Genomic DNA, 26,211 nt, shown 5'->3' on the forward strand with positions numbered 1-26,211 from the left:
GAGGACGCCACTGCGCTGCGCTCTCTAACGCTCGGGTCCGGCACTGCTGCGGCTGCTGCTGCTCGGTGGCTCGAGCGGTGGGCCGGATCCAGGGATTCGAGCGGCGCTCCTCGCCCGTGAGTGAAAGGGGTGGTTGGTTTGGGGAATTTAGTCCGTGATGCCACCCATGGGTCGTGGTGAAGATGGGCACCACCGATGCTGGTGACGGGGATCCCGGGAGCGATGGTAGGGAGCAGCTGGGATGTTGTTTTCCCCCACTGTGGGTAGGGGTCGGTGGTCCCGGGGCCCGGTAGTTGTGACGGGGAGGCAGGGTCGGTGAGGTGCAGGGTTGCAGGGGCAGTGCGGCGCGGTGCCGGATGGCACGGGTGTACTCACTCAGCAAGAAAGGTACAAAGTCCTCGGTAAACCAAACAGCTGGATGGACGGGTCCCGCAGCCGGCTGCAATATTTCTCCCCGGACAGGTGATGGCGGCTGTCTTTCCCTGCACCTTGATGTTCTTCTGCTGACTACTATGGATTCCCAACGGTAGTCCGCTCCCCGGTGTATGGGTACCGGAGGAGCCCGTTTGCCCGCAGGCGCTGGCCCTTGGGTCTCTAGCCTTTGGCGGTAGCTGTATACCCTCAGGGTGTGGGCGGTTGCCTTCAATCGGGACTTTTGCTGTTGTGGAACCCCTGGGGTTCCAATCACATTCAGATCTGACTATTGTCGGCGGCTCCAAGCCTGGTCGGGGTCCGATGGCCCTGCCTGTGTGTGCTGGCTTCACTTTGCTCCCCGGTCGGTACCGGCGGGCCGTCGCCCGTCACCGGTCCTACGGTTCCGCGTTGCTCCACCACTCCTGCAGACGGCCACCACTGTCTGCCAACCTTGCTGTCAGTGCCTGGGCCACAAACCCAGAAACCCAAGTGCTTGCTCCTCTCACTTCAAACTTCAACACTAAACTGTCACTTTTCCCGCCTCCAGGCCTGTGAACTCCTCGGTGGGTGGAGCCAACCGCTTAGCTCTGCCCCACCTGGTGTGGACATCAGACACTGGAGGGAGGCAACAAGGGTTTTTGTTTGGCTGTTGTCCCTGTCTAGTGGGGGTGGGGTGTTTGTATGTTATCTGTGACGACCTGGCTAGGCTAGGGCGCCACATGATCACAACACTTTGCGATTCACTTTGCGTGAATCACCTAAAATGGGTGGTAAACTTTTGCACATTCCAAAAGATTGCATCAGCCAGAGAAGCATCAAATGGTCTTGGGTGGGCTTCCCCATAATGCCTTGCAGCTATCATATCTCATGGTACAACCAATCCATAAAGAGAATCATAGCCTGTATAAAAGCAGAAGCAGGAAATGCAGCAGCCATTTTGTGGTGAATCTGGATAGTGAGAGCATGTCACAGCTCATAGCTTAGCCAAAGAGATAGAGAGAGACAGCCATAAACACTGAAGAGACTTTACAGGTAGTGCGTGGCGGAACAGCAGTGAATATTAGGGTCTGAAGAAGAAAGAATAATGTAGATCACATTTTTCAGGGCAATTTTTTTACAAAAATGTGTTGAACCCGGCACTCATCTCTACACATGATTCCGCTAAAACAGGTAAGTGACAAACTCAGGTATACGACATATGAATACATAGAATTTCACATAACTCTATGTCCAATATTTGCAATGCTTCATGTTGTAATACCTGGGCACTTGTAATTCGAAGAACCTGTCTTGCATTCATAAAGTGAACACTTTCAGTCTGTGAAAGTATCTGTCCATCTTTAAGCCAAGTTATCATTGGAGGTGGGAAGCCCATGGTATGGCAATGTAGATCTAACCGGTGGTTAACAATTACAGACAGCTCTGCTGTGTCTTCTGACCCATTAATGTGTGGAGGTTCTAATGACAAAGGAAGAAGAATATTTATATCTAAGATCTATTATTATAGCTATGCTCAAAACTATATATAAACAACAAGAATACATGTGGTTTGTCCTGAGGAAGAAGTCAGTATGACTTTAACATAGACAATAAAAAAATCACTTTATAGCTTCATCTTATGGGCCATCACTGGAACTATTAGCAGAGTATAGACACCAGCTTTTTTCCTTTTTATCAAGAATACAAAGAAAGTGGACGCTGTTCCATAGACTTAGATAATACAATGTAAGAAGACTGTAGATACAGTAGGTGGATTAATCAGATGTAATTTTTTTAACCTTAAAGAGTTATTCCCAAATCAGCCTTTTATAGGCGAGATGGCTGAGATGGGAATCACTGTCTAGGCTCCAACCAAAGGATATGGGGCCACCTTGGGAGTTATAGGGACAGCATATTGCAGGTGCCCTCAGCTTTACTACCTACAGCCCCACCTCCAGTGGTTGGCACATGGATGTGAAAGGCTCAGATAAATATTGCTGAATTTGCCTACTTACAATTTTCTGAAATCTATCTGTAGTCTGAGCACATTGTCTTTGCACCAGTAAAAGGGAAACAGCCTTTGCACTGAGTCATTGGTATAGTCATTGTCCCTAGCCGAACCTTCTATCCCAGGGGGGTGGTAAATCTATTAGGCGTTCAGGAACTAGCATAGGATTTTCGTGCATTTTTTTATTAATGGTGAGCAGGAGGGAAGGTAAGGAGCCCTGCAATGGCAATATGTTAGCTGGCTCTATAGTCTGTTGCCTTAAGACTTACATACCATATAATAAATTAAGCGCTCTTTTCACAGAAGATTATAACATGATAGCTTGCACTAAAAAAAGAAGCCATGAAGCAGAAAACTATTGTCTTGAAGGGAACCCATCAGTTACGACTTCCCTATGTTAGTAGGTGAGCATGCTAGAGGTGATAATTAACATGCATCCATCACAGGCAGCAGTCGGTGAATGGAGAAGACAATGTTATAATTACGCTTCACCCTGCTCATATCCAGTCATCCGGGTGGGTGCAGCACTGAGCAGTCACGGCTGCGTCCCAATCATGTCCAGCGTACAGTTGATTGACATCCCACTTATGCCTGGGAATGTGCTGAGCGGGATGTCACTCAACTTAACTATGTTAATGAAAGGAGATGAAAGGAGAAAACAATATTATAAATGTATTCTCTAGTTAAGTTGAGTGACATCCCACGCAACTTAACTAGAGAATTTATTTATAATATTGTTTTCTCCTTTCATCGACGACTGCTTCTGACAGACACATGCTATGGATGCTAGTATCCTCTAACATGCTCTCTTTTACTTAAGTAGGGAATCCTTAAGGAGAGATTCCCTTTTACTGATTATCAAACCCAATAATGTATATATGTTATGCTGCATTTACATTTAGCAAAGACATTAACTCACCCAGAACATTGAGGATGAAGTGTTTACTGACGCTTCCCGCTTCATTGGATGCCACACACGAATATCTTCCAATGTCACTCATTTCAGTTTTAAGAATCTGCAGGATCATTCCTCTGTTCTCACCATGATCTATTGCTTCTCCATCCTTTAGCCATGATATATGTGGCATAGGTTGCCCCCCAGCAAGGCATGACATTGTAGTAGGATTACCTTTCACAGTGGTCAGCTGTTCCGTCCTATCTCCATCATCAATGCTTGGGGGCACTACAAATTCAAGCAAATGAAAGAAATATACAGAGCAAATAGGTCGCTGTATTACTAGGGAATGCAAAGTAGGACATGAGCTACCTCCACGTAATAAATTGACATGATAAACTGGAATATATTGTGGCTAAAACCTAAATTTCTGGTACACAAGTTGCTGAAAACTACACTAAATTTATTAAAAGCTATGCACCTCATAATAAATTCCCTGCACCACTCCAGTGGGATATATGTTTAAGACTGCTGTATAAAAATGTCACCATTGATTTCAGTCATTTGCATTTTTTACATCCCCAAACATTATAGTTCATGGGTTTGGATCTCTCAAAATCGTGATAAGTGATGGGATACAAAGAATAGATGGATAGATGGATGGATGGATGGATGGATGGATGGAAGGATGGATGGATGGATGGATGGATAGGTAGATCCATAGTTTTCTGCTAGGGATGAACAAATATATTAGATGCAAATTGAAGTTGAGTCAAATCTTATGGCATTTGTAGGTCTCGGAGCAAATTGCCAAGATTGCATCAGTCACAAAAGAAAACATGACAGGTTTCCTCACAATGTCTTGCAGCTATCAGAGGACATGTACAGTGCTGGACAAAAGTTATTGGCACCCCTGCAATTCTGTACGATAATACTCAGTTTCTTCTTGACAATGATTGCAATCACAAACTCTTTGGTATTATTATCTTCATTTATTTTGCTTGCAAGGAAAAAACACAAAAGAGAACGAAACAAAAATCAAATCATTGATCATTTCACACAAAACTCCAAAAAGGGGACAGACAAAAGTATTGGCACCCTTAGCCTAATACTTGGTTGCACAACCTTTAGTCAAAATAACTGCGAACAACCGCTTCCGGTAACCATCAATGAGTTTCTTACAATGCTCTCCTGGAATTTTAGACAATTCTTCTTTGGCAAACTGCTCCAGGTCCCTGAGATTTGAAGGGTGCCTTCTCCAAACTGACATTTTGAGATCTCTCCACAGGTGTTTTATGGGAATCAGGTCTGGACTCATTGCTGGCCACTTTAGTAGTCTCCAGTGCTTTCTCTCAAACCATTTTCTAGTGCTTTTTGAAGTGTATTTTGGGTCATTGTACTGCTGGAAGACCCATGACCTCTGAGGGAGACCCAGCTTTCTCACACTGGGCCCTACATTATGCTGCAAAATTTGTTGGTAGTCTTCAGACTTCATAATGCCATGCACACGGTCAAGCAGTCCAGTGCCAGAGGTAGCAAAGCAACCCCAAAACATCAGGGAACCTCCGCCATGTTTGACTGTAGGGACCGTGTTCTTTTCTTTGAATGCCTCTTTTTTTTCCTGTAAACTCTATGTTGATGGTTTTTCCCAAAAAGCTCTACTTTTGTCTTATCTGACCAGAGAACATTATTCCAAAACGTTTTAGGCTTTCTCAGGTAAGTTTTGGCAAGCTCCAGCCTGGCTTTTTTATGTCTCGGGGTAAGAAATGGGATCTTCCTGGGTATCCTACCATACAGTCCTTTTTCATTCAGACGCCGGCGAATAGTACGGGTTGACACTGTTGTACCCTCGGACTGCAGGGCAGCTTGAACTTGTTTGGATGTTAGTCGAGGTTCTTTATCCACCATCCGCATAATCTTGTGTTGAAATCTCTCGTCAATTTTTCTTTTCCTTCCACATCTAGGGAGGTTAGCTACAGTGCCATGGGCTTTAAACGTCTTGATGACACTGCACACCGTAGACACAGGACCTTTCAGGTCTTTGGAGATGGACTTGCTGCCTTGAGATTGCTCATGCTTTCTCACAATTTGGATTCTCAAGTCCTCAGACAGTTCTTAGGTCTTCTTTCTTTTCTCCATGCTCAATGTAGTACACACAAGGACACATGACAGAGGTTGAGTCAACTTTAATCCATGTCAACTGGCTGCAAGTGTGATTTAGTTATTGCCAACACCTGTTAGGTGCCACAGGTAAGTTACAGGTGCTGTTAATTACACAAATTAGAGAAGCATCACATGATTTTTCAAACAGTACCAATACTTTTGTCCACCCCCTTTTTATGTTTGGTGTGGAATTATATCCAATTTGACTTTATGACAATTTTTTTTATTTTTTTTCATTGAAGACAAATTAAATGAAGATAATAATACCAAATAATTTGTGATTTCAATCATTTTCAAGAATAAACTGAGTATTATCTGACAGAATTGCAGGGGTGCCAATACTTTTGGCCAGCACTGTATTCTTCAACCACTAAGGAGGGACTACAAAAGCCTGTATAAAAGCATAAGCAGGGAATGCAGCAGGGTTTTTAGGCTGATTTAAATAGTGTGAGTACAGTACATCACAGCTCAACAATAGAGATATCAAGAGAAAGGCTTAAAACAATTGACAAGTATTCCAGACAATAATGTGGTGAACAACTGCAGCAATGAAGAAGATGAGTGTAAGGGGTACTTTGCACGCTGCGACATCGCTACTGCGATATCGTCGGGGTCAAATCGAAAGTGACGCACATCCGGTGCCGGTAACGACGTCGCAATGTGTAAAGCCTAGATGCACCGATAAACGATCTCAAAAGCGTCGAAAATTGGTGATCTGTGTAGTGTCGGTCATTTTCATAATGTCGCACAAATAGGAGATACGATGCTGTTCCTCGTTCCTGCGGCAGCACACATCGCTGTGTGTGACACCGTAGGAGCAAGGAACATCTCCTTACCTGCCTTCACCGGCTATGCAGAAGGAAGGAGGTGGGCGGGATGTTTATGTCCCGCTCATCTCCGCCCCTCTGCTTCTATTGGCCACCTGCCGTGTGACGTCGCTGTGACGCCGTACGACCCGCCACCCTTAGGAAGGAGGCGGGTCGCCGGCCAGAGCGACGTCGCAGGACAGGTAAGTGCATGTGAAGTTGCCGTAGTGATAATGTTCGCTTCGGCAGCAATCACAAGGGGGCGGGTACTATCGCGCTCAGCATCGCTATCATCGGCTAGCAATGTCGCAGCGTGCAAAGTACCCCTTATAGTCTATAAACAATACAGACTTTCAACTGATAGGGAGTTGGAGAGATAAAAGATGCGCCAACAAATAGCAGTGCCAGAGTCAGTGTGATTTATGACTGATCACTGATATGACAAAAAAGAGACAGTTGCATCTATAATGCTAAACATGCAAACTATGAATGTAAGAATATAGATATACATTGCTGCTAAAGGAAATCTAAGAAAAAAAATGTAGATATTTAGCATACAATAATGACCATTTCTATATCTTACCAGGTGCTAAATCAAGGCATATCTCATATCACTGGGAACCTACAATGAACTGAAGCCTCTCTCTTGGTTTAAATAGAATTTTGGGGAAAAATGTATTGAACCCGATGAATTCAAATGTCAAAAGATTTGATCACATCTAATGTCATCACTTTTCTTATCAATTTTTCAACCCTTTTTCATGTTCTTTTTGTCTGAATGCATTTGATCACTGCCTTGGCTGCTGAGCCCCATGTAAGCTACTAGGCTATATCTGCATTCTGCAAATTGTCATAACCACAAAAAATGCACCTTGTGGCCAAAAAACACATTAAAAACACATTTTTGGCCAGGTGTTTCTGATGTATTTTTTTTTATCACCAATGGGTGTAAAAATGCCTGAAAAAATGCAAAAAGAATTAACAGGCTGCAGTTTTGTGGTCACCACAAAACTGCAGCCAAAAAAAAGCAACGTACGCACAACAAATCTGAAATCTCATGGACTTTGCTTGAGAAGGAAAAGCATGCAGTTTGTGGTGACTAAAAGGTCACCCACCACAAACTGCACCAAAAACACATCAAAAACAGCTGCATGCGCATGGGGCCTTATGTATCTGACTCAGGTAATTATATCCATAGAAATAACTTACCGTAGACTTGTAAGTTGTAATTTTTTTTGTCCACTCCAGCCCTATTTGAAGATACACAAGTATATGCTGCTTCATCCGATTTTTGAATTCTTGAAATCCTACAAAGTATTCAGGTGAATAAATCAGATAAATAAATTATACAGTAATGTAAATATGAACATTTATCTAATTAAGCTATTGTACCGTAATCATCAATAACCTAAGATAACATGGAAACTTATGTCAATGTTATTGGGTGACATCGATTGATAGAAAGAACTCTGATTTAAGTACTGAAGAACAGTGGTCCAGTTCTCCTATTTAAAGAAACACTACCACTGAAGTGTTTTCATCCTCGTTATATATTGCAATCATTATGTTATATAACCCTTTATCCTTACAATTGATTGTTTTGACTCTCTACCCAGTTAATTCTTCCCTTTTCTCTACTCCAGGGGTGCAGAACATTTTTGATTTTAGGGTCACATTGACATAGTGAACCAATCACAAGGGCCACCATAAAATTTAAAGGGGTACTTACATGAATACATCACCAGAAACACCATTAGTACATAAATACATCACTAGAAACAAGTTTTCAGTATTTGAGGAGGATTTGGAGAGTTTCTTCTCAGTGTCTGCTCAAAAAAATCAGTGTGGACATACGCTAATTTAAACTATTTTGGAGCAGAAACTCAAGACATCCTCCTCATAAAAATACTCAAAACTTAAAGTTTTATTATTAACTTTTAACATAGCCATGAAGTACATTATGGATTGCTATATGTGTAGAATATCAGAACCACCTGTCAGTAGTTGAGTATGGTGCTAGAACCACCATCAGTAGATGTATAATGCACCAAGCAAGTGCAGCAACCAATTGTGATATCAGGTCAGCCCCATATACGTTTGTATCGCTTGAACCTACAATTCCCAGTATGTCCTTAACAATGGTAAGGAGACACTGAGTATTGTTGTTACCAGCCATCAACAGACAGTGTACCATAAGGAACCTCAGTATTGATGAGACATGGTTAGTATCATAAATAAACATTTACATCCAGGTACCTTATAGATGACATCTTCTCTGGTTGGAGACATTTCTTTCCCTTTTGTCTCCACGTAGTACAGAAGCCATGATGAGATTTCATGCCCAGAGCTGGTCTGTACAGACTTACCTTTTCTCCATCTTCAGCAGCACTTCCTGACATGATGTCCTTAAAAATAAAAGTATCATTACACTGCCCATAAATAAAAATATTTCACATGCTGGTCCTCTAAATAAATAATTGCCCTTTACTGTGCATCTTGCACAAATTATACCTCCCCCCACACTGCCTCTCTCCATATTGTCATCCCTAACAGACTGCCCCTCGCCATAATATCGCCCTCACAATGGGCTGCTCTATAATATCCTCCATACACTGCCCCTCTCCATAATATGCCCCAACACTACCCCTCTCCATAACATCCTGCCACACAGCCCCTGTACATATTTTTCCCCACACTGTGCCTCTCCATAATATCCGCTCACATTGCCCCTGTCCATAGAATTTCTCCCCCCACACTGCCCCTCTCCATAACATTCCTCCTCCCATACTGGCCCTCTCCATAAAATCCATCCCCCCACACAATCCCTCCATATACAGTTCTCTCAACACTAAGCAGCTCCATAACACACACACCCCTCCCCAAAATATCTCCTCAAACTGCCGCTTTCCATTTATTCCACTTCCCCTTGCTATAATGTGCCCCTTTCACAACATTACCTCATAGTGTGTGTGCCTTGGCACACATTTAATCTTTAGCTCCACTATAGAGCGCATACTGGGTCCAGCATCACACTGCTGCATGTCCGATAGATGCGAATACATTTAAATATTGGAAGTAGGAAGTGACATCTATGAGATAGGTCAGTGGGCTTCAGCAAACCCTTTGGCAGGCCATATGTTGTTCAGGCCTGCTCTACTCCATGTAGAAACCGGAACTCATTTTTCCCTGTACAAGTCACCCCATCCTCTTCAATTCCTGACCAGCTGCTCCGCTCCCCCGCTGACATGTCAACATGCAACTTCCTAATAGAGAACACAGGAGCACTTGGTCATGTGAACACTCCTGCATATGGGAGTCTTGGCTGAGATGGCTGTCGGCCATCGATCAGCTGAAGCATTGTTCAGTGACTGATAGCCATCTAATGTGTATGGCCAGCTTTAGCCTGGGCAGTCTATAGAGAGAAGTTAGACACCTTTCTATTACTTATGCCAACTGGTAATTGGCTTTACTTATTTGGAGCACAATTAAATCTGGTACAAATACATATCCCCTTTTTGAAGACACTTGGTGTCTTGTGAAGTGAAAATAGTTGTACTCTTTTAGTGAAATTCAAAAATAAATTTAGTTATATTTATCAGTTCCAAAAAAGGTGAAGGTTTGGCCAAATTTACAATAGCAAATGTGCTCCAATGTTTCTCTGAGCAGTTCTCATGTCATTTGAATAAAGCTATAAGAACTAGAAATTAATTTACTTTGGCAAAAGTGTTGTTAACATTTTCAGCCACTAGAGGACGCCAAAGACCATTGGTTTAGTACTGCTGTTTACCACCAATTTTAATCATGAACTTTTTTCATTAATGTTGGTGTATTTTTATATTTTAAGTTATAGCTCATCAATCCCACTTTACACACTTTCATGAATTAGCATTATGCAATCTAATAGACAAAGTGCTGGAATTTCTGCTAAATCTGGAAAATCTCTTTAACCCCTTCACACAGTGCCCATTTTCCGTTTTTCATTATTTCATCATCTTCTTCCAAAAGCCATAACTTGTCTATCTTTATGTAAACATAGCTGTGTGAGGGCTTGTTTTGTGTGGGATAAGTGGTACTTTTGAATGACACCATTCATTCTGCCACAGACTTGAAAATGAGAAAAACATTCCCAGTGCGGTGAAATTGCAGAAAAAAAGTGTAAATTTCACAATATTTTTTTTTATTTACCATATTCATTATTTGGCAAAACTGACAGGCAATATGATTTTCCAGGTCAGTACGAGTACATAGATACCAAACATGTAAAGTTTTTTATATAAGTTATAAAACGTATTTATGAGAAACGTAACTGTTTTATTTTTCGGGATCTGGGGTTAAGTAATGATTTATTATTTGCACCCTGAGCTGACATATTTAATGATACCATTTTTGCATAAGATACAATATTTTGATCTCCTCTTATTGTATTTTATTGCATAGTTGCAGTGGCCAAAAAACATAATTCTGACTGCTGTTTTTCATTACACTATTTACCGATCAGATAAAATATATTTTGATAGATAGGACATTTCTAAAAGCAGCGATATCAAATATGTGTATTTTTAATTGTTTTTATTGTTTTATTTTCAATGGGGCAAAAAGGAGGTGATTTGAACTTGTTTTTTTATTTTTCTTCATACAGTATTTTTTAATTGATTTTTTACTTTTTACTGTTTTTACTAGTCCCCTTAGAGGACTTGTAGCTGTGATCATCTGATTGTGCTATACACAGCAGTGTATGAGCACTGCTCTGTATAGCAGAAAACATGATCTCCTTTGAACACAGGCTTGCAGGCAGCATTTACAGGAGGATCTTCATGACAGACACAGGGGTCATCAGCTGTCCCCAGCTGTCATGACAACTAGGGATGAGTGAGCTCGAACTGTAAAGTGTAGGATCCATACCGGACACCTAGTGTCTGGAGCTGAACCCCTAACATGGACCTTTTAATATATGTCCGGTTCCTGTTCAGGTTTGTAACCCAAATAAAGCATATTGCAATGTTGCAGAGCAACCAATCAGCACACTTTTAGGCTGTTGGCACTTTCTGAGTCATCGCAGCCATGCCACATATTGGTATGAGTGATTTTGGCCGGCGCTGCCGGTAACTTGGGCTGTATAAAGGCAACAGGCCGTGTCACTAGTTTGCGTTTACTAGAATAGGGAGAGTACACTGTTTGAGTGTGGGACAGTGAAAGATTCAGTTAGTAAAAAAAACAAATAGATTGTAGTGATAGGACACTGTAGGAGTAAGGGACAGTGATAGGTGCATTTTCCCCATTGACTTGTACGGGGGTTCATTTTCCAGGGTCATGTTCTGGGTAAGTTTCGGCTCCAAACCCGATTTTTTTTTTTTGGTCCTTGCTGATTCCAGCAAACCCGAAAACATTCTGATTATACTTACAGGTCCTGCGACGCATCCTGCAGACTCTGTCTCTCAGCCGCTTCTGCGTTTAATCATTGCTGTTCTCCCGGGTAACCACAACTGACTAAAGGTCCTTCCATGATATCATAGCCAAGTGACCAGTCTGGTGTGAATGTTGTACAGACATTGGCTTACAAACTGGTCACATGGCTATGACGTCATCGAAGGTCCTGTTAATGGCAGTCTTCAACTGTTTTTGGCTGTGTTCATGGTGACGTCAGGGTTCACCTGAGTCCATGGCTTATGGACTCGAGTGAACTTTGACTGTCATTGTGTGAGTGTCGCATCGTATCACCCGGCACGGCGCACACTCTCCCGACAGGAGCGGGTCGGCTGCATTTATTTCCATGCAGCTGAGCCACCCCTGTCCAGAGAGTGTCAGGCCGCGTGGGTTGATGCAATGCGAGAATGCACAAGTCATACGCAAGTGGAATCATACCCTCAGTGTCAGCCTGATTCTTGCTCTGTACAGAGTGATGAAGCAGAGCTGACATGGCTCTCCCTGCTTCTCGCTCTGTATATGTCTGTACAGAGCGATGAAGCAGAGCTGACATGGCTCTCCCTGCTTCTCGCTCTGTAGAGACACTTATCTATACAAAGTGATGAAGCAGAGTTGACATTGCTCTCTCTGCTTCTCGCTATGTAGAGACACTTGTCTATTTAGAGCGATAAAGAAGAGCTGACATTGCTCTACCTGTGGACTATGTCGGACTAGGGATTTTTTTATAATAAAGATGGAGTCTCTAAATGTTTTTTGTTTTATTTCTAGTAAAAAAAAATGTCTATGTGTTGTGTTTTTTTTACTGTTTACTAGAAATTCATGGTGGCCATGTCTAATTTGGAGTGACACCATGAATTTGAGGCTTAGTACCAGCTGAGAATACAAGCTGGTATTAACCCCTTTATTACCCAGTGTGCCACTGCCATCAGGGCCGCTGGACGAGCCAGGTAAAGCACCTGGAAATGGCGCTAAGAAACAATGCGCTATTTCCAAGGGCGGTTGCGGGCTTCCGTTTTTAGCATGGGGGCGCAAAACACTTGGGCCTTACCACGCTGAGAATCCCAGCCTTCAGCTGCCTGGCTTTACCTAACTGATATGTTGGGAGCTCACGCATTTTTTTTTAAAATTATTTCTTTAAATAATTATAAAAAATTATTGGGCTTCTTGTATTTTGATTGCCAGCCAAGGTAAGGCCAGGCAGATGAGGATGGCAGCCCATAGCCATCCGCTTTATCTGTGCTGAGAATCAAAAATACCAAAGAGCGCTACGTCATTTTTTTAAATTATTTATTTTTACACTACTATATGTGTGAGGGATCTAACATATGCTGTCACGCAGAATTGGTGTCTGTGATTGACTGTTTGAGTAACCTGGAATCTGTCCATACATTCTAGATGCTAGAATGTATGGGCTGGTTTCAGGTTACTCCAGCATCCAATCACAGACGCCCAGTAAAATAAAGCAACAACACAGAATAAAAATATTTTAATCAGAAATAAAACAGAAGACATTTAGGACTCCATCTTTATTACTCAAAAAATCCCTCCGATGTAGTCCGAAGCCAGGCGAGCATCTTCAGCTCTGCTACATCTGACTTACAGGACCTTCCGTGACATCATAGCCATGTGACCAGTCTGTAACCCAATGGCTGTACAACATTCACACCAGACTGGTCACATGGCTATGATGTCATGAAAGGTTCTGTAACCCGGTGGCACAGCAATGATCAGACACAGAAGTAGAAGCGGCCAAGAGACAGACCCATCCCATAACTGTAAAGTCCAAATTCGGTGTTCGGATTATCTCAGAACCCAAACTAGAACTTTACAAAACGTTTGGGCGAGTTGTTATAGGGGCAGTGGTAGTGAGGGACCTTCAGCAGACACCAAGCACTGCAAGGCAAAGTCCAAGACTGTCCCGCTGTATCCAGAATGGTTGGGACTAGAGATGATCGGATCAATTCACGGGACTCCGGTCCACATCAGTGGTACCCGGCAACTGGACGGGAGGCTATGAATCTAGTACCTTTCAGCATATCCGATGCGGCTTTTGATTAGCCAGGACTAGTGTGATGTCATCTGTGTATCATTCTCATCTTTAGCTGCTACATGGATTTCTTTTTTGTTCATTCATTCATAGTCATTGCCAGAACCTTTTCACCTTCATGTACCTTCACTAGATGACATATTACATTTTTGTGCCTGTAAGTCCATTTTCACACGTTGTATAAATCCTGTGTTTTTTGTTTTCTGCAGGTGTCTGACCAAACTACACAATAACAATCTTCTCTGATTATTGCATTTTTGCTTTATTTTTATGCCTTTTTTCTCATTGTTTATATGCTTTTTTTGTTTTGCAGATGTATATGAACATTTTTAATATGGTTTTTATAGTACAGTAAAGCTTTGATTCTATGCATAAAAAAGTAACTCAGTTTTTTTACATCCATTTTTTTAGGCTCCACATAAAAACCTATAGGGAATAAAAAGCAGCAAAATATAAAAGTTCAGCCACGTTCTTAGATGCATGGTATGTGAAGTTTTAATGAAACTTGGACAGTTAAACACAGCAGAATTTTCTGTGCAGAAAAAAGAAACAAACAGCAGAAAAAAATGCAGCATTTACACTACATGTGAACATGGACTAAATGTCCAAGCAAAGTTAATGTGATTTCATGAACTTTCTGCCCCTGAAGCACCTAAGGCCTCTTTCACACGTCCGTGCAAAACACACACGTTTTGCACAATCCGTGGTGTAGGTGCGTATGTGTGTGCATGTGTCCGTGTGTGTGTATTCAGCGTGTGCTCTCAGTGTGCTATCCGTGTGACATCCACATATAGCATGAACTTCTATAATTACCCGTCCATGATGCTGCTGTCTCCCGTGGTGCTGCTGCTTCCGGTCCTCGGTGCAGTGAATATGCAATGAGCATAATGAGCGGGGGTCAGAAGCAAGTGTGAGCAGCGGCAGAGACAGCAACACTGGAGAAGGTGAGTGTAGAAAAGCATTTTATTTCTCAGACACATGTTTTCTCCAGTACGTGTCACACTGATGTCACACTGAGCACATCAGTGTGCGATCTATGCGGTCCGTGTGACACCCGTGCTGTCAGAGAAAAATGTACATGGATATACATGTGGAGCACACAGACATTCGTATGGTCCATGGGCAAACACGCACGTGTACGCAAACCCATTGATTTTAATGGGTCTATGTTTGGCCGTGTCTCCGACATGTGTGAAAACGGACGTCTTACGTACCGGAGACACAGATATGTAAAAGAGGCCTAAGGACGCTACTGCACTGAGTGGTTTTGGAGCATATTTCCTCTACAAACTTCTATGTTAAGCCTGAGAAAAAACACAAGTTAAAAGAGAATGTTGCTATATTTTTAAATGCAGAATCAAAGCGTTTCTGTACTATTAAAAAAAAAGCATTAAAAACCTGGATTCATTCACATCTGCTCTAAAAATATATTAAATAAGCGGGAAAATGCATAAAAGAAACACAGGAAACACGCCATAATCAGAGAAGATTGTTATTATGTCATGTGGACTGGATACCAGCAGAAAAAAACAGTAGAAAAAATGCAGTATTTATGCTACGTGTGAAAATTGCCTCAGTATTATATTTTTATTACTTTTTTATGGATTTAATAGAAAAAATGATCAATCATGTCTTTTTTTTTAAGTTATTTGCCGATCACCAAAAATAATCACTTTCTTGTTTGGGCCGTTACCATTATAGGGACATGTCATATTTCCATGTTATGCTGATTTGTGATTTTTTTTTTTTTAAAAAAGCACATTAAAAATATAATTATTGTTTTTTTATTAGTTTTTAGTTATTTTCTAGGAAGAATTAAAATATTTATTTTATTCTCCCTCTAAAATACAGGGACACTGTATGGCATAATGTATCTCCTTGTACCAGTATTATCTGCCATGGGAGCCAGAGCCTACAATGAAGCTTCAAGTATATAAAATTCTCACTGGGACATCAGTAGAGTCTGCGTCTCTAGGATTTAGCTCTTGGTCTGCAAATATATATATATATATATATATATATATATATATTTATATTTATAATTGTTTGGTATTATGTTTAGCAGTTTTATAGAAAAGAAAATCTGACTTTTTCTTCACCTCTAAAATACAGGTACATAGAAATACACTGCTATGTACAGATGTATCTCTGTGTACCTGTTTAATCTACTTCTGGGTTTACTGTCTGCAATACAGCTAAAGATTACCAAATTCTCCTATCCCTCTTAATGAGGGTGGTGGATCATAGCTAGACAGGCTTCCTCTGAACATGGAGGTTGGAAAATCAATTCTTAGGGAGATCAGAGGAGAATTGTTTAATTTGTGTCTGTGCAGAGAGATGATGGCACAGCCCCCGAGGAAGAGGAACTGTGAAGAGAGTGAGGAGGAAGTTGGACAGATCCGTTACTGCCAGGACAGCAGGACTGAGCCCTCATATTGGGACAGTCCAGTGGAATCCAGGATGGTTGGGAGCTATGCAGTGGTCTTGTGGCATCAGCATCACTGAACCCCGTGATTGGTTGTAGTAGTCACATGCTGTAATCTTGATGTCACTATTGTAGTCATTATATCACAAGGGACAGTGATGAACAAAGCACTACAGAGTGGATTTTCAGCAATTAGGTATTTTTAACCCTTTTTATATTTTCCAACAGTACATTTTAACATAGACTCGGACTAATCATATTTACAAGTACAGAATTCATGCTCTATACACTGATGAAAGTCAATTTTAATTTTGTTATAATAAAATATGAATTTGGAGAAATCAGGAATTATTTTGACTTACCTAAGCACCTGTCCTGAAGAATGGAGTCGGACCTGAGAAGATACTGGAAGTGGGAGACCATTCTTCAGCCAGTTGATCTGAGGTGATGGGAAACCCGTTACAAGACATTCAATGTTTATTGATGTGCCCAAAATGGCAGTCAGTTCTATAGGTGTCCCCTGGTTATCAGTGATTCTCGGAGGGACTAGATAAACCAAAAATATATTGATAAATAAAGTGAAAGTTTATATCTATCTGTATTCAGTTTTGATTTAATTGCTAGTATACTTGTCGTATCATCATATAAAGTGGAGAAAACGTGTTACGTAGAATTGCATCTAAATGTGAAATATACAGTATATAAGTAGATTAAAAAATACAATGTATTATGGAAAATGGCCCTATCATGAGCTATCCTCCTAGCTAGCCTTGGCATATTCCTTGATTGAGCTTGACTGCCTATAGACAATTGCAAGGTCAGATTTGGGCATGAGCAGTGCACACAAGCATCTCGGATTGTATGTAATCTGTCACGTATGTGAGCTGTAACCCCATCTCTTATATAGCTAAATAATACAAGCAGCAAATAACGGACTGAACTTTGCTGAATAAATGTGAGCTTTGCAAAATAACCCAATAACAGCACTGCACCTTTAGGTAATATGTTCTGGAAACAGTGAATAAACAATCCCTTTAAAACAATGTTGAATGCTTGTAAATATTTAGTATGTATTTGATATATACTGGATTATTTTTGCTGAAATAATTCTGTAAAATGCCTCCTTCGGTATTATACTGAGATACATACCATGTACATTTACAGTGAATATTCTGTCATCCTCTCCTATAGCATTAGAAGCTATACATGTATATTTTCCCATATCAGTGGTTTGAGCTCCGGTAATACTTAATACTTCTCCATTCAAAGATTTGCTTTGAGATGTAAAATAGAAATCACAGTGAATCTATATTAGTAATTACATAAAAAGTATCACTGTTGTACAACTACAAGGACAAGGACCTAAAATTACCATATTTTCATATATAGATAGAAATAAATTATTCTAATCCCAAAATGGTGACTACAAGGTTACAAGACTATATGATTAAATGAATGGCTGGGGTTTACTAGTTGGGATGTGTCCCTGCGCACTCAAAGGGCTCTCTCACACCGACGAATTTTGCATCCAATTGCGATGCAACAAAACATCAGATTGCACTAGGACCAATGCTAGCCTATGTGGCCGCTGACATGTCAGATTTCTGCCTCGGATCAAGTCAGTCATAGGAACAAAATCGCTGCATGCCCAAGTTTTTATCCAATATTCAGATTCCACTTGGCAATGCAAATCGATTATGACATTCGAGTGTGATCTGATTTCTGCCACTGACAAAATGGAGAAGATGGAAAAATGTTGCTCTCCATTTTATCTTCACAGTGTGCTCCGATTATCCCATCCGACAGAATCGGATGAAGCTGTGCTGACAGTCGGATCAAACTCCGATCAGAGAGTCATTGGCATTAGCGGTCCAATTGTCTCAGAAGAGAGACTCTTCGGTCAAATGACTTTGGTCGTACACTGACCAATTATTGTTGCTAGTGTCAGTATGGACTTGGATCCTAATGACAAGCAGAAAGGTGACACCTAATTATCAATTTATTTATAAAATTGTAGGAGAAATAACAGTGGAATTGCGCAATATAAAGTTATAGGAAATAATGTTCCAGAATTTTTATCACACCGGAAATACAAATACCTAGTAGAACAGACTTGGTGGGAGAACTTTTATGTCTTCATCAGTCTCTCCTAATAAAGGACTCAGTACCCTAGGAACTTTATCTCTCTTTTCCTGCACACTTACATGGATGCCTGTCACCACCACAAGTGAGGCATCATTATTAGAGATAATCAAATCAATTTTGAGTCCAATTTTATGAAATTCACAGGCCCTAGGAAATATGAAATATGCTCACCACCTTTTTACACAAACAATTGTATCAGTCACAGAAGACCGATGTAACCACAGGTGTGACTGAACAGTATTTTCCATAATGCCTTGCAGGTATGACATCATGCAATATAGTACAGCCAATCAGGAGGAACTATCATAGTCTGTATAAAAGCCTAAACGGGGAATGCACCAGCCGTTTTAGGGTGATTTTTTTGGATAGGGAGAGGAAATCAGAGCTCACAGCTCAGCAATAGAGATAAGATGAGAATCCCTAAAACTTTAGACAAATACTCCAGAGAGTATGGCGTTGTATAAATACAGCACTGAAGAAGATGAGAGTAATAGTCTGAAAATAGCACAAAAATTCAATTAATAAGGGAAGATAGAGATAGGAGACTTGCCAGCAGTGGTGCCAGACTCAGTATGATTGGCCACTGATATGGTGTAATTTCCTAGGTTGCCAACTGTCTGTAAATATATGGACAGTCCATAAAACCCAGGTATTTATCTCTGCCATCTGCAGCATCTGGAAGAAAAAAGCACCATCCATAATTGTTTTAAATTTTTCGCTAGTTTGCATTGAGCATTCGCTATGTGCCGCCCCCACGTCAGCAGCCGAGCTGCTCGGATCCGGATCCGCGGTGGCTCGAGGGGCGTCCGGACCTGGGGGTCGTGCGGCCACTCAAATTAAGGGGATATTTACAGAGGATGGTGTATTCACAGTTTGTGACAGTACCCGTGGTGTGTGGTAAGGCAGAGTACCACCACTGCAGCTGGGGAGTACCCGGTGGCAATGGAGTGGGCAGCCAGGTGTTTAACCTCTCCACGGGTAGGGGGAATGCCCCGGGACTCGGTGATGGTGACAGGGATGTGCCGTTGGGGAGGTAAGGGCCACTTGTGTACTCACTCAGTCCAATAATGCTGACACCGACAACTTAGTAAACTAAAGTTCTGGACACCGCTGCCGCTGAGAGGGAGCACGTTTGGCTCCCGTTTCTGCTGGTGTTGCCTGATGATCTGTGACCTTTCCCTTGGCACCTTGCTCTCTTCTTAGTTGGCCCCTATAGCTTGAAACTAGTCGGGTCCCGCTCCCCAGTGTGGCTTACTGAGGGAGCTTGCTCTCAGGGTTCACGCTTGGGATTTCCTGGACCATTTTAGTGGAAAGTCCTATCCCTCACGTTGCGCTAGTACCCCAATTTTGGAGCAGGTGGAGAGCGGATCTTGAAGGCTCCATTCTCGTCGGGTGAATTGTCAGGTTGCCTGAAGCTACTCCCTGACCTAGGGTCCACATACCCCATCATGCCCTGGTCCCAGCCCGATGATGATACAAGGCCACCGGCTGTCCTCCACGACAATGCCATGCCCCTTGTCACGATCCCCTGTGACCGGGGGTCCAGCTCCTACCAGTCCCAGATCAACGTCTGCTACCTAGTACTTCCAAGGAGCCCAGCTCCTGACTTCCTCTCTCCTTCACTTCCAACACTACACAGGCTTTACTCCTGACACTCCTGACCTCCCCTTAACCAACCCCCCAAGTGGGCGACCCTATTTCACTCAGGCTGTCCATTGGTGTATCTGGTGGGTGTGGTGCAGAGTGTTCCTAGGATTTTAGCTGGTTTTGGCAACACCATAGGTTAGGGACCCGTAACCAAGGAGGAGGTGGATATTGCACAGAAGGGCAGATTGCACAATACCCTGTGATGACCTGATAGGCCAAGGCGTCACAGCTAGAGAGGCTGCCATGCGCAGTACAAACGTTATACGGTATATGTTAGAATGTATGGGCTCCTAGTAGGTGTGACATCATTTCCATCATGTGTTGGAGCCCCTTGAGGTCCAGAGTGCAGCTGCTATTTCTCATAATCTGAATGGAAGGGACTCATGAGAGATGTGACACACACACTCAATCTCATCTTTAGCCCTCATTATCCTGCATCAATATGAAGCTACAGCTAAAAAAGGGTAAAGGGTATTGGGATGTTGGGGTACTATAATACTATGGGAATACCTGTGGTGGGATTTGGGGGAAAGGGTGTATATATTACTGGGGTGAGATGCCGTAGTGGGATTTTGGAAAAAAGAAACTGTGGAAAGAAAAGTGAAGATAGGGTATTACCGCAATATATACGGGGTAGGGAGGGGGGAGTACTATTACTCACCAGATGTAGTTGTGAAAGTCACAACTACTATACTCGCATATACAACTTGATCACAGCTGCAGCCACCCAAATGGCAGATAACAGAGAAGAGTAGAAGGGGGTGATTCAATGCCGCGCCAATGATCACTGTTCAGATGTCAGATTAACGTATCTTTATTATTAGCATAGGTCTACCCGTTTCAGGAGCTCAGCTCCCTTCCTCAAGACCGTCAAGCATAAAGAGAAACATCAAATCTCATTAGTGATTTGATGTTTCTCTTTATGCTTGACGGTCCTGAGGAAGGGAGCTGAGCTCCTGAAACGCGTAGACCTATGCTAATAATAAAGATACGTTAATCTGACATCTGAACAGTGATCATTGGCGCGGCATTGAATCACCCCCTTCTACTCTTCTCTGTTGTAGTGGGATTTTGGGTAGTGTGCAATGTTTGGGGATGCCTATTACAGGATTTGGGGATCTACAACGCATATGGTGGGATTTGTGTGGCTGTACAATGCTGGGAGGATACCTGTGGTGGGAGCTTGCCTGTGGTGGGATTTGGGGGTGTATACAATGCTGAAAGGATACCTGTGGTAGGATTTGGTGGTTTAAAATGCTGTGGGGATGCCTGTGGTGGGATTATGGTGGTAATTCAAATGATGCTGCAAGGACTCCTGTGGTGGGGTATGTGTAATGCTGGGGGGATGCCTGTGGTGGGGTTTGGGATGTGTGTCCAATGCTGGGGGAATGCCTGTGGTGGGATTAGGGAGTGTTTGCAATGCTGCAGGACACCTATGGTTGTATTAGGGGTGTGTGCAAAGCTGGATGTCTGTGGAGGGATATGTGGTGTGTTCGATGCTGTGGGATGCCTATGGTGGGATTTGGGGGTGTATGCAAAGCTGGGGAATTCCTGAGGTAGGAATCCTGTAGTGGGATTTGGGAAGTGTGCGATGCTGGAGGATGCTCGTTGTGGGATTAAGGGGGTGCGTGCAATACTGGGCGAAGCCTGTGGTGGAATTTTGGGGGTTATGCAATGTTGGGGGATGCCTCTGGTGTAATTTAGAGGGTGTGTGAGGAGTGGGATTTAGGTAGTTTATAATGCTGTGGTGATGCCTGTGGTGGGATTTAATGTGTGTGCCATGCTGGGAGAGATGCTTGTGGTAGGATTTTGGGGGGAGTGCAATTCTGGTGGCACACCTGTGGTGGGATTTTATGGAATGGACAATGCTGGGGTACTGTCTGTAGTGGGATTTAGGGGGTGTAATGCTGTGGGTCTGTCAGCGATGGAATTTGCAGAGTGTCACAACATGATAGAAGTGAACAGTGGGCACTGCTTACCGTTCCTGTGATGTGATCAGGAATCGTCCGTTCTGTTAGAGGGCCCTGCTGGTATACTATGACCCTCTGGATGTGCGGTCACACTCAGTCTTCTACCACAAATAGAGGTAAAACAGCCTAGTGGTGCTCTTCCAAGTGAAATACATCCAGGGATTGCGCAAAAGCAGCAGGCTTGAGACACTCACCAGGTGAAGATTAGTTGCTTTATTCAGGTGCTAACACAGATGCATCGGGGGGAGTTGAGGGGAAGGAAGCACGCAGGACTACGGCACCGTTTCACACCACTAGGTGAGCTTCTACGAGTCCACAAAACAGTTTTGCGGACCCGTAGAACCGCCCCTAGTGGTGCGAAACGGTGCTGTAGTCCTGCGTGCTTCTTTCCCCTCACCTCCCCCGATGCATCTGTGTTAGTGTGAAGCCCCCGTTCACCTTCAGGTCACCTCAGGGTCTTCACGTGCTGGGAATCTTCCGGCAACAGGTAGGTCAGGTTAACTTCAATAGGAATCGTGACGCCACTCGGTAATTGCGGTCAGGGGGTGACCTCCACTGCAATTTAGCGAGTGTCTGGGGCTGATGGTGTTTGCAGTCTGGTGTTATGGCCTCCTGAGAGTGAGGCTGGCCCCAGGGGTTCGGGTGTAGGTGCGTGTAGAAGTACAGGTCGCAGAAGACATACACACAGTCCATAAATGTCTTTCAGGGTTTTTACTCCCTTTTTGCTGGTAGAGTGAGACAACCCGGGCGATGCTATGATGAACCAGGTGGAACCGGATATCCCTTAGGCTGATATAGGGGTGACTGCTGACTCGCCTTCCTGCACCTTTGTTTCGGACCACCCTTGACTTGAAATATATCGTGGGGTGCGTCCAGGGAAGTCGCTACTGCCTTTCTCCCCTTTCTGACCCATTTGCTGACAGCGTGGACTAAGGATAAGATGGCTCCAGGCTCGATCCTCCTTTTGGGCCCCCTCGTTGCTGTTGATGCTGCGGGTTCTGTGTTGGTTGGCGTGGAACCTCTAGTCCCACCGCCTACAAGATTTAGCAGACCAGTAAATGGATGTCTGGCTCTAGGGATCTGTACCCCGTGTGTGCATTCATTACTAGGAGTCCCCGTACTCGACTCCTTATTGCCACTACAGGTGCAGAGTCTGACTAGTGTCCTGCTTTTCAGCTCTACACTTCAGACACGGCTGCTCCACTCCTTCTCCTCTGACTGCTACTGCACAACTCCTGTCTCCAGTCCCACTACCCATCACTAGCTGGGAGGCGAGGGCTATGCCCCCTTCCTGGTTCTGCCCAGGGGACTCCTCTAAGCTGTGTGTGTGTCCTGGGTACTTCGTGTTTGTGCGTACACACCCTACTCAGCCTTTGGGATTACCTGTTTGTACTGACCCAGCATGGGTGCAGTACTCAGTGGTGCCTGACCGGGTCAGGGGCGCCACATTCCCTCTTCGTTATCAACAGCACGTCCTCGGGCTGTAAAGACAAGAAACTTTTAAAGTGCAAACTTTTCCCATAAAAACATTGTACCAGGTACCATTTTTCACCACCCTCCAACCACAAGTCCATTACCCACCCAAACCCCTCTCAGCTGCTTTTCCTTGGTATGGTGGTAAAAAGGTAGGCCCCATAAACAGGCGTACCCGCTTCCGAATGGTGGCGAGCCAGGCACCATAAACAGGCGTGCTCCCTTGTCGTAGGTGAGCCAGGCCCCATAAACAGGCGTGCTCTTGGCTTTTGGACAGCAAGCTCTATCACAGGCATGCTTCCTGGTGGTGCAGAGCCAGGCCCCATAAACAGGTGGGCTCTGAATTGGTACCGCTGGCTTGAAACTTTATACACTGCGAGAGTTTGTAGCTATAGCCAGTTCATAAACTGGCCTTATGGTCCATTGTTTAAGTGCTTAAAACAGCTAGTACATGAGGAGTCTCACAAGAGTTCTTGTGGGCGCATCTTGAACTTCAACGTTGCTGTAACTTCAAAACTGGTAGAACTTCTCTTTACTTTTCTTCACTGGGATCAAACAGAACTGCGCCTTTCAAAACCAGTGTTTGGCACTTCAATGCACTGAAACCTGGACGGTGGTTCTGGAGCAATTTGGGTTTGTTGTGGTCGCTGTGCTTGCTGAGCTTGCTGTGCTTGCTAAGCTTGTTGTGGTTGCTGAGCTTGCTGTGGAAACGACCTTAGGGACTTGGTGGAAGCTGCAGGGCAGTAGCTGGAGCTCTTCTGGCATGGTACCACGTCTAGGGCCAACCAGCCCATTTCACCCTTGTGCCTGGTGAATTCCACGATGTCTCAAATACGCAGGTCTCGACCAGGGTGTCCTCTGGGCAGGTGGGACTGGACATCTCTTCTGGACACAAATATGCCCTCTTTGACACCAGCCTCCACGACGAAGCCTTAAGGGGGCTTTACACGCTACGACATCGCTAATGCGAACTCGTTGGGGTCACGGAATTGGTGACGCACATCCGGCCGCATTAGCGATGCCGTTGCGTGTGACACCGATGAGCGATTTTGCATCGTTGCAAAAACATACAAAATCGCTCATCGGTGACATGGGGGTCCATTCTCAAAAATTGTTACTGCAGTAGTAACGAAGTTGTTCCTCGTTCCTGCGACAGCACACATCGCTCCGTGTGACACCGCAGGAACGAGGAAGCTCTCCTTACCTGCCTCCCGGCCCCAATGCGGAAGGAAGGAGGTGGGCGGGATGTTACATCCCGCTCATCTCCGCCCCTCCGCTTCTATTGGGCGGCGGTTCAGTGACGCATCTGTGACGTCGCTGTGACGCTGAACGAACCGCCCCCTTAGAAAGGAGGCGGTTCGCCAGTCACAGCGACGTCGCCGGACAGGTAAGTAGTGTGACAGGTCTGGGCGATGTTGTGCGGCACGGGCAGCAATTTTCCCGTGTCGCACAACAGATGGGGGCAGGTACCCACGCTAGCGATATCGGTACCGATATCGCAGCGTGTAAAGCGGCCTATAGAGAGTATGTAGATTGAATTCTTCAACCACTCCGCGGTGGATAGGACCTCGGGTCTGGAACCCGGTCTGCCGCAGGGTCTTCTTTTCTTGTAGATTCCTGGCCTCCACTTTTTCCTTTTCTGGGGAAGGCTGCACAAGGGGGTGCCATGCCCTCACGTGGCGCTGCCCTCTGCAGGCTGGTCTTCTCATCACCGCCACCTCACTGTCTGCGGGCTCCCAGGTTACACACAGGCTGGGCATAAAGGCGTTGAGTTCTTCCAATTCAGTAGGTGGTGTCGTAACCTCTTCCCATCGGGGGGGCAACAGCATGACCTCAGGGCCTCCCTTACTTGCAAAGGATGCTGCGTCCTCCTGCATCCGTTTGGGGATCATTACTTCAGCCTCCATGCCTCCCCTCCTCCCCTTAGTGGTGCTGTGCACTTCTCTGGTAGTTCTGGCAACAGCTCTGGGGATGGGCCTTCATCAGAGGGCCAGGGTGGTGGGCCGCTCTCTGGCATGAAGAGCACTGGGACCTCTCCGGGTCCAAATGACTGCCTGGGGACCAGTTACGTGTCCACCAGGTGCGTGGGAAAGCATGCTCTCAACTCCTCCTTGAGCCGCAGGAATACTGGGTCTTCTCAAGGCGGGGACGCAGGACCCGGCTTTTCAGTCGGCGGCTAGGGCGCTGCGGCTGCTTCTCATCTGCAGGCAGGGGTAGAAGGCGTTGCGGCCTGGTCTGGCCGGACGGGACGTTGCTGCGGCCTGGTCTGGTCTGGCCGGACAGGGCGTTGATGCGGCCTGGTCTGGTCTGGCCGGGCGAGGCGCTGCTGCGGCCTGGTCTGGTCTGGCCGGACGGGGTGTTGTTGTGGCCTGGTCTGGTCTGGCTGGACATGGTGTGGCAGCACCGGACGTGCAGCAGGGGTCACAGCGGGTACCGCAGCAGGGTTAGCCTCCGGTAGCAGCGCCGGCGGGGTCAGCACACCCGATCAGGCAGGGGCAGTGAGGGACTCACTCAAAGGCATCAGCAAGTGGGTCTGGGGGGTCACTTCCCGGCACGGCAGTTGTCGCGCGGTCCACCTCTCGTAGGCCCGAACCGCCGCCGCCGTCTCCCGTAGCTCCGAGCGACACTCCATCACTTGCTGCATGATCCGAGCTTGCACCCGGTCACAGAACTGGGCGAGCTCCCAGTCCCACCAGGCGGCAGTGCCTGGTTCTGGCTCGCTGCGTGCAGATGCCATCCTTACTCCTTCGCTGCTCACCAGGTTCTGGTCACGCTGCAGCCTCAGTTTCGTTTTGACGCACTTGACTAGAACATT

At 44.6% G+C, this 26,211-nt stretch overlaps 1 protein-coding gene across 1 annotated transcript in view; it reads right to left on the minus strand.

Moving 5' to 3' along the window:
• Positions 1 to 26,211, minus strand: part of HMCN1 (hemicentin 1) — a 921,797-nt gene that overhangs the window by 364,826 nt on the left and 530,760 nt on the right. The window contains exons 65-69 of the mRNA XM_075322013.1: positions 17,311 to 17,435; positions 16,524 to 16,707; positions 7,475 to 7,572; positions 3,321 to 3,584; positions 1,676 to 1,872 (exon numbers count right to left, since the gene is read on the minus strand). Of these exons, the coding sequence (XP_075178128.1) occupies positions 1,676 to 1,872; positions 3,321 to 3,584; positions 7,475 to 7,572; positions 16,524 to 16,707; positions 17,311 to 17,435 (868 nt within the window). The remainder of the gene's footprint in view (positions 1 to 1,675; positions 1,873 to 3,320; positions 3,585 to 7,474; positions 7,573 to 16,523; positions 16,708 to 17,310; positions 17,436 to 26,211) is intronic.

The sequence above is a fragment of the Anomaloglossus baeobatrachus genome, chromosome 8 (genome assembly GCF_048569485.1).
Source record: "Anomaloglossus baeobatrachus isolate aAnoBae1 chromosome 8, aAnoBae1.hap1, whole genome shotgun sequence".
Taxonomy (NCBI): Eukaryota; Metazoa; Chordata; class Amphibia; order Anura; family Aromobatidae; genus Anomaloglossus; species Anomaloglossus baeobatrachus.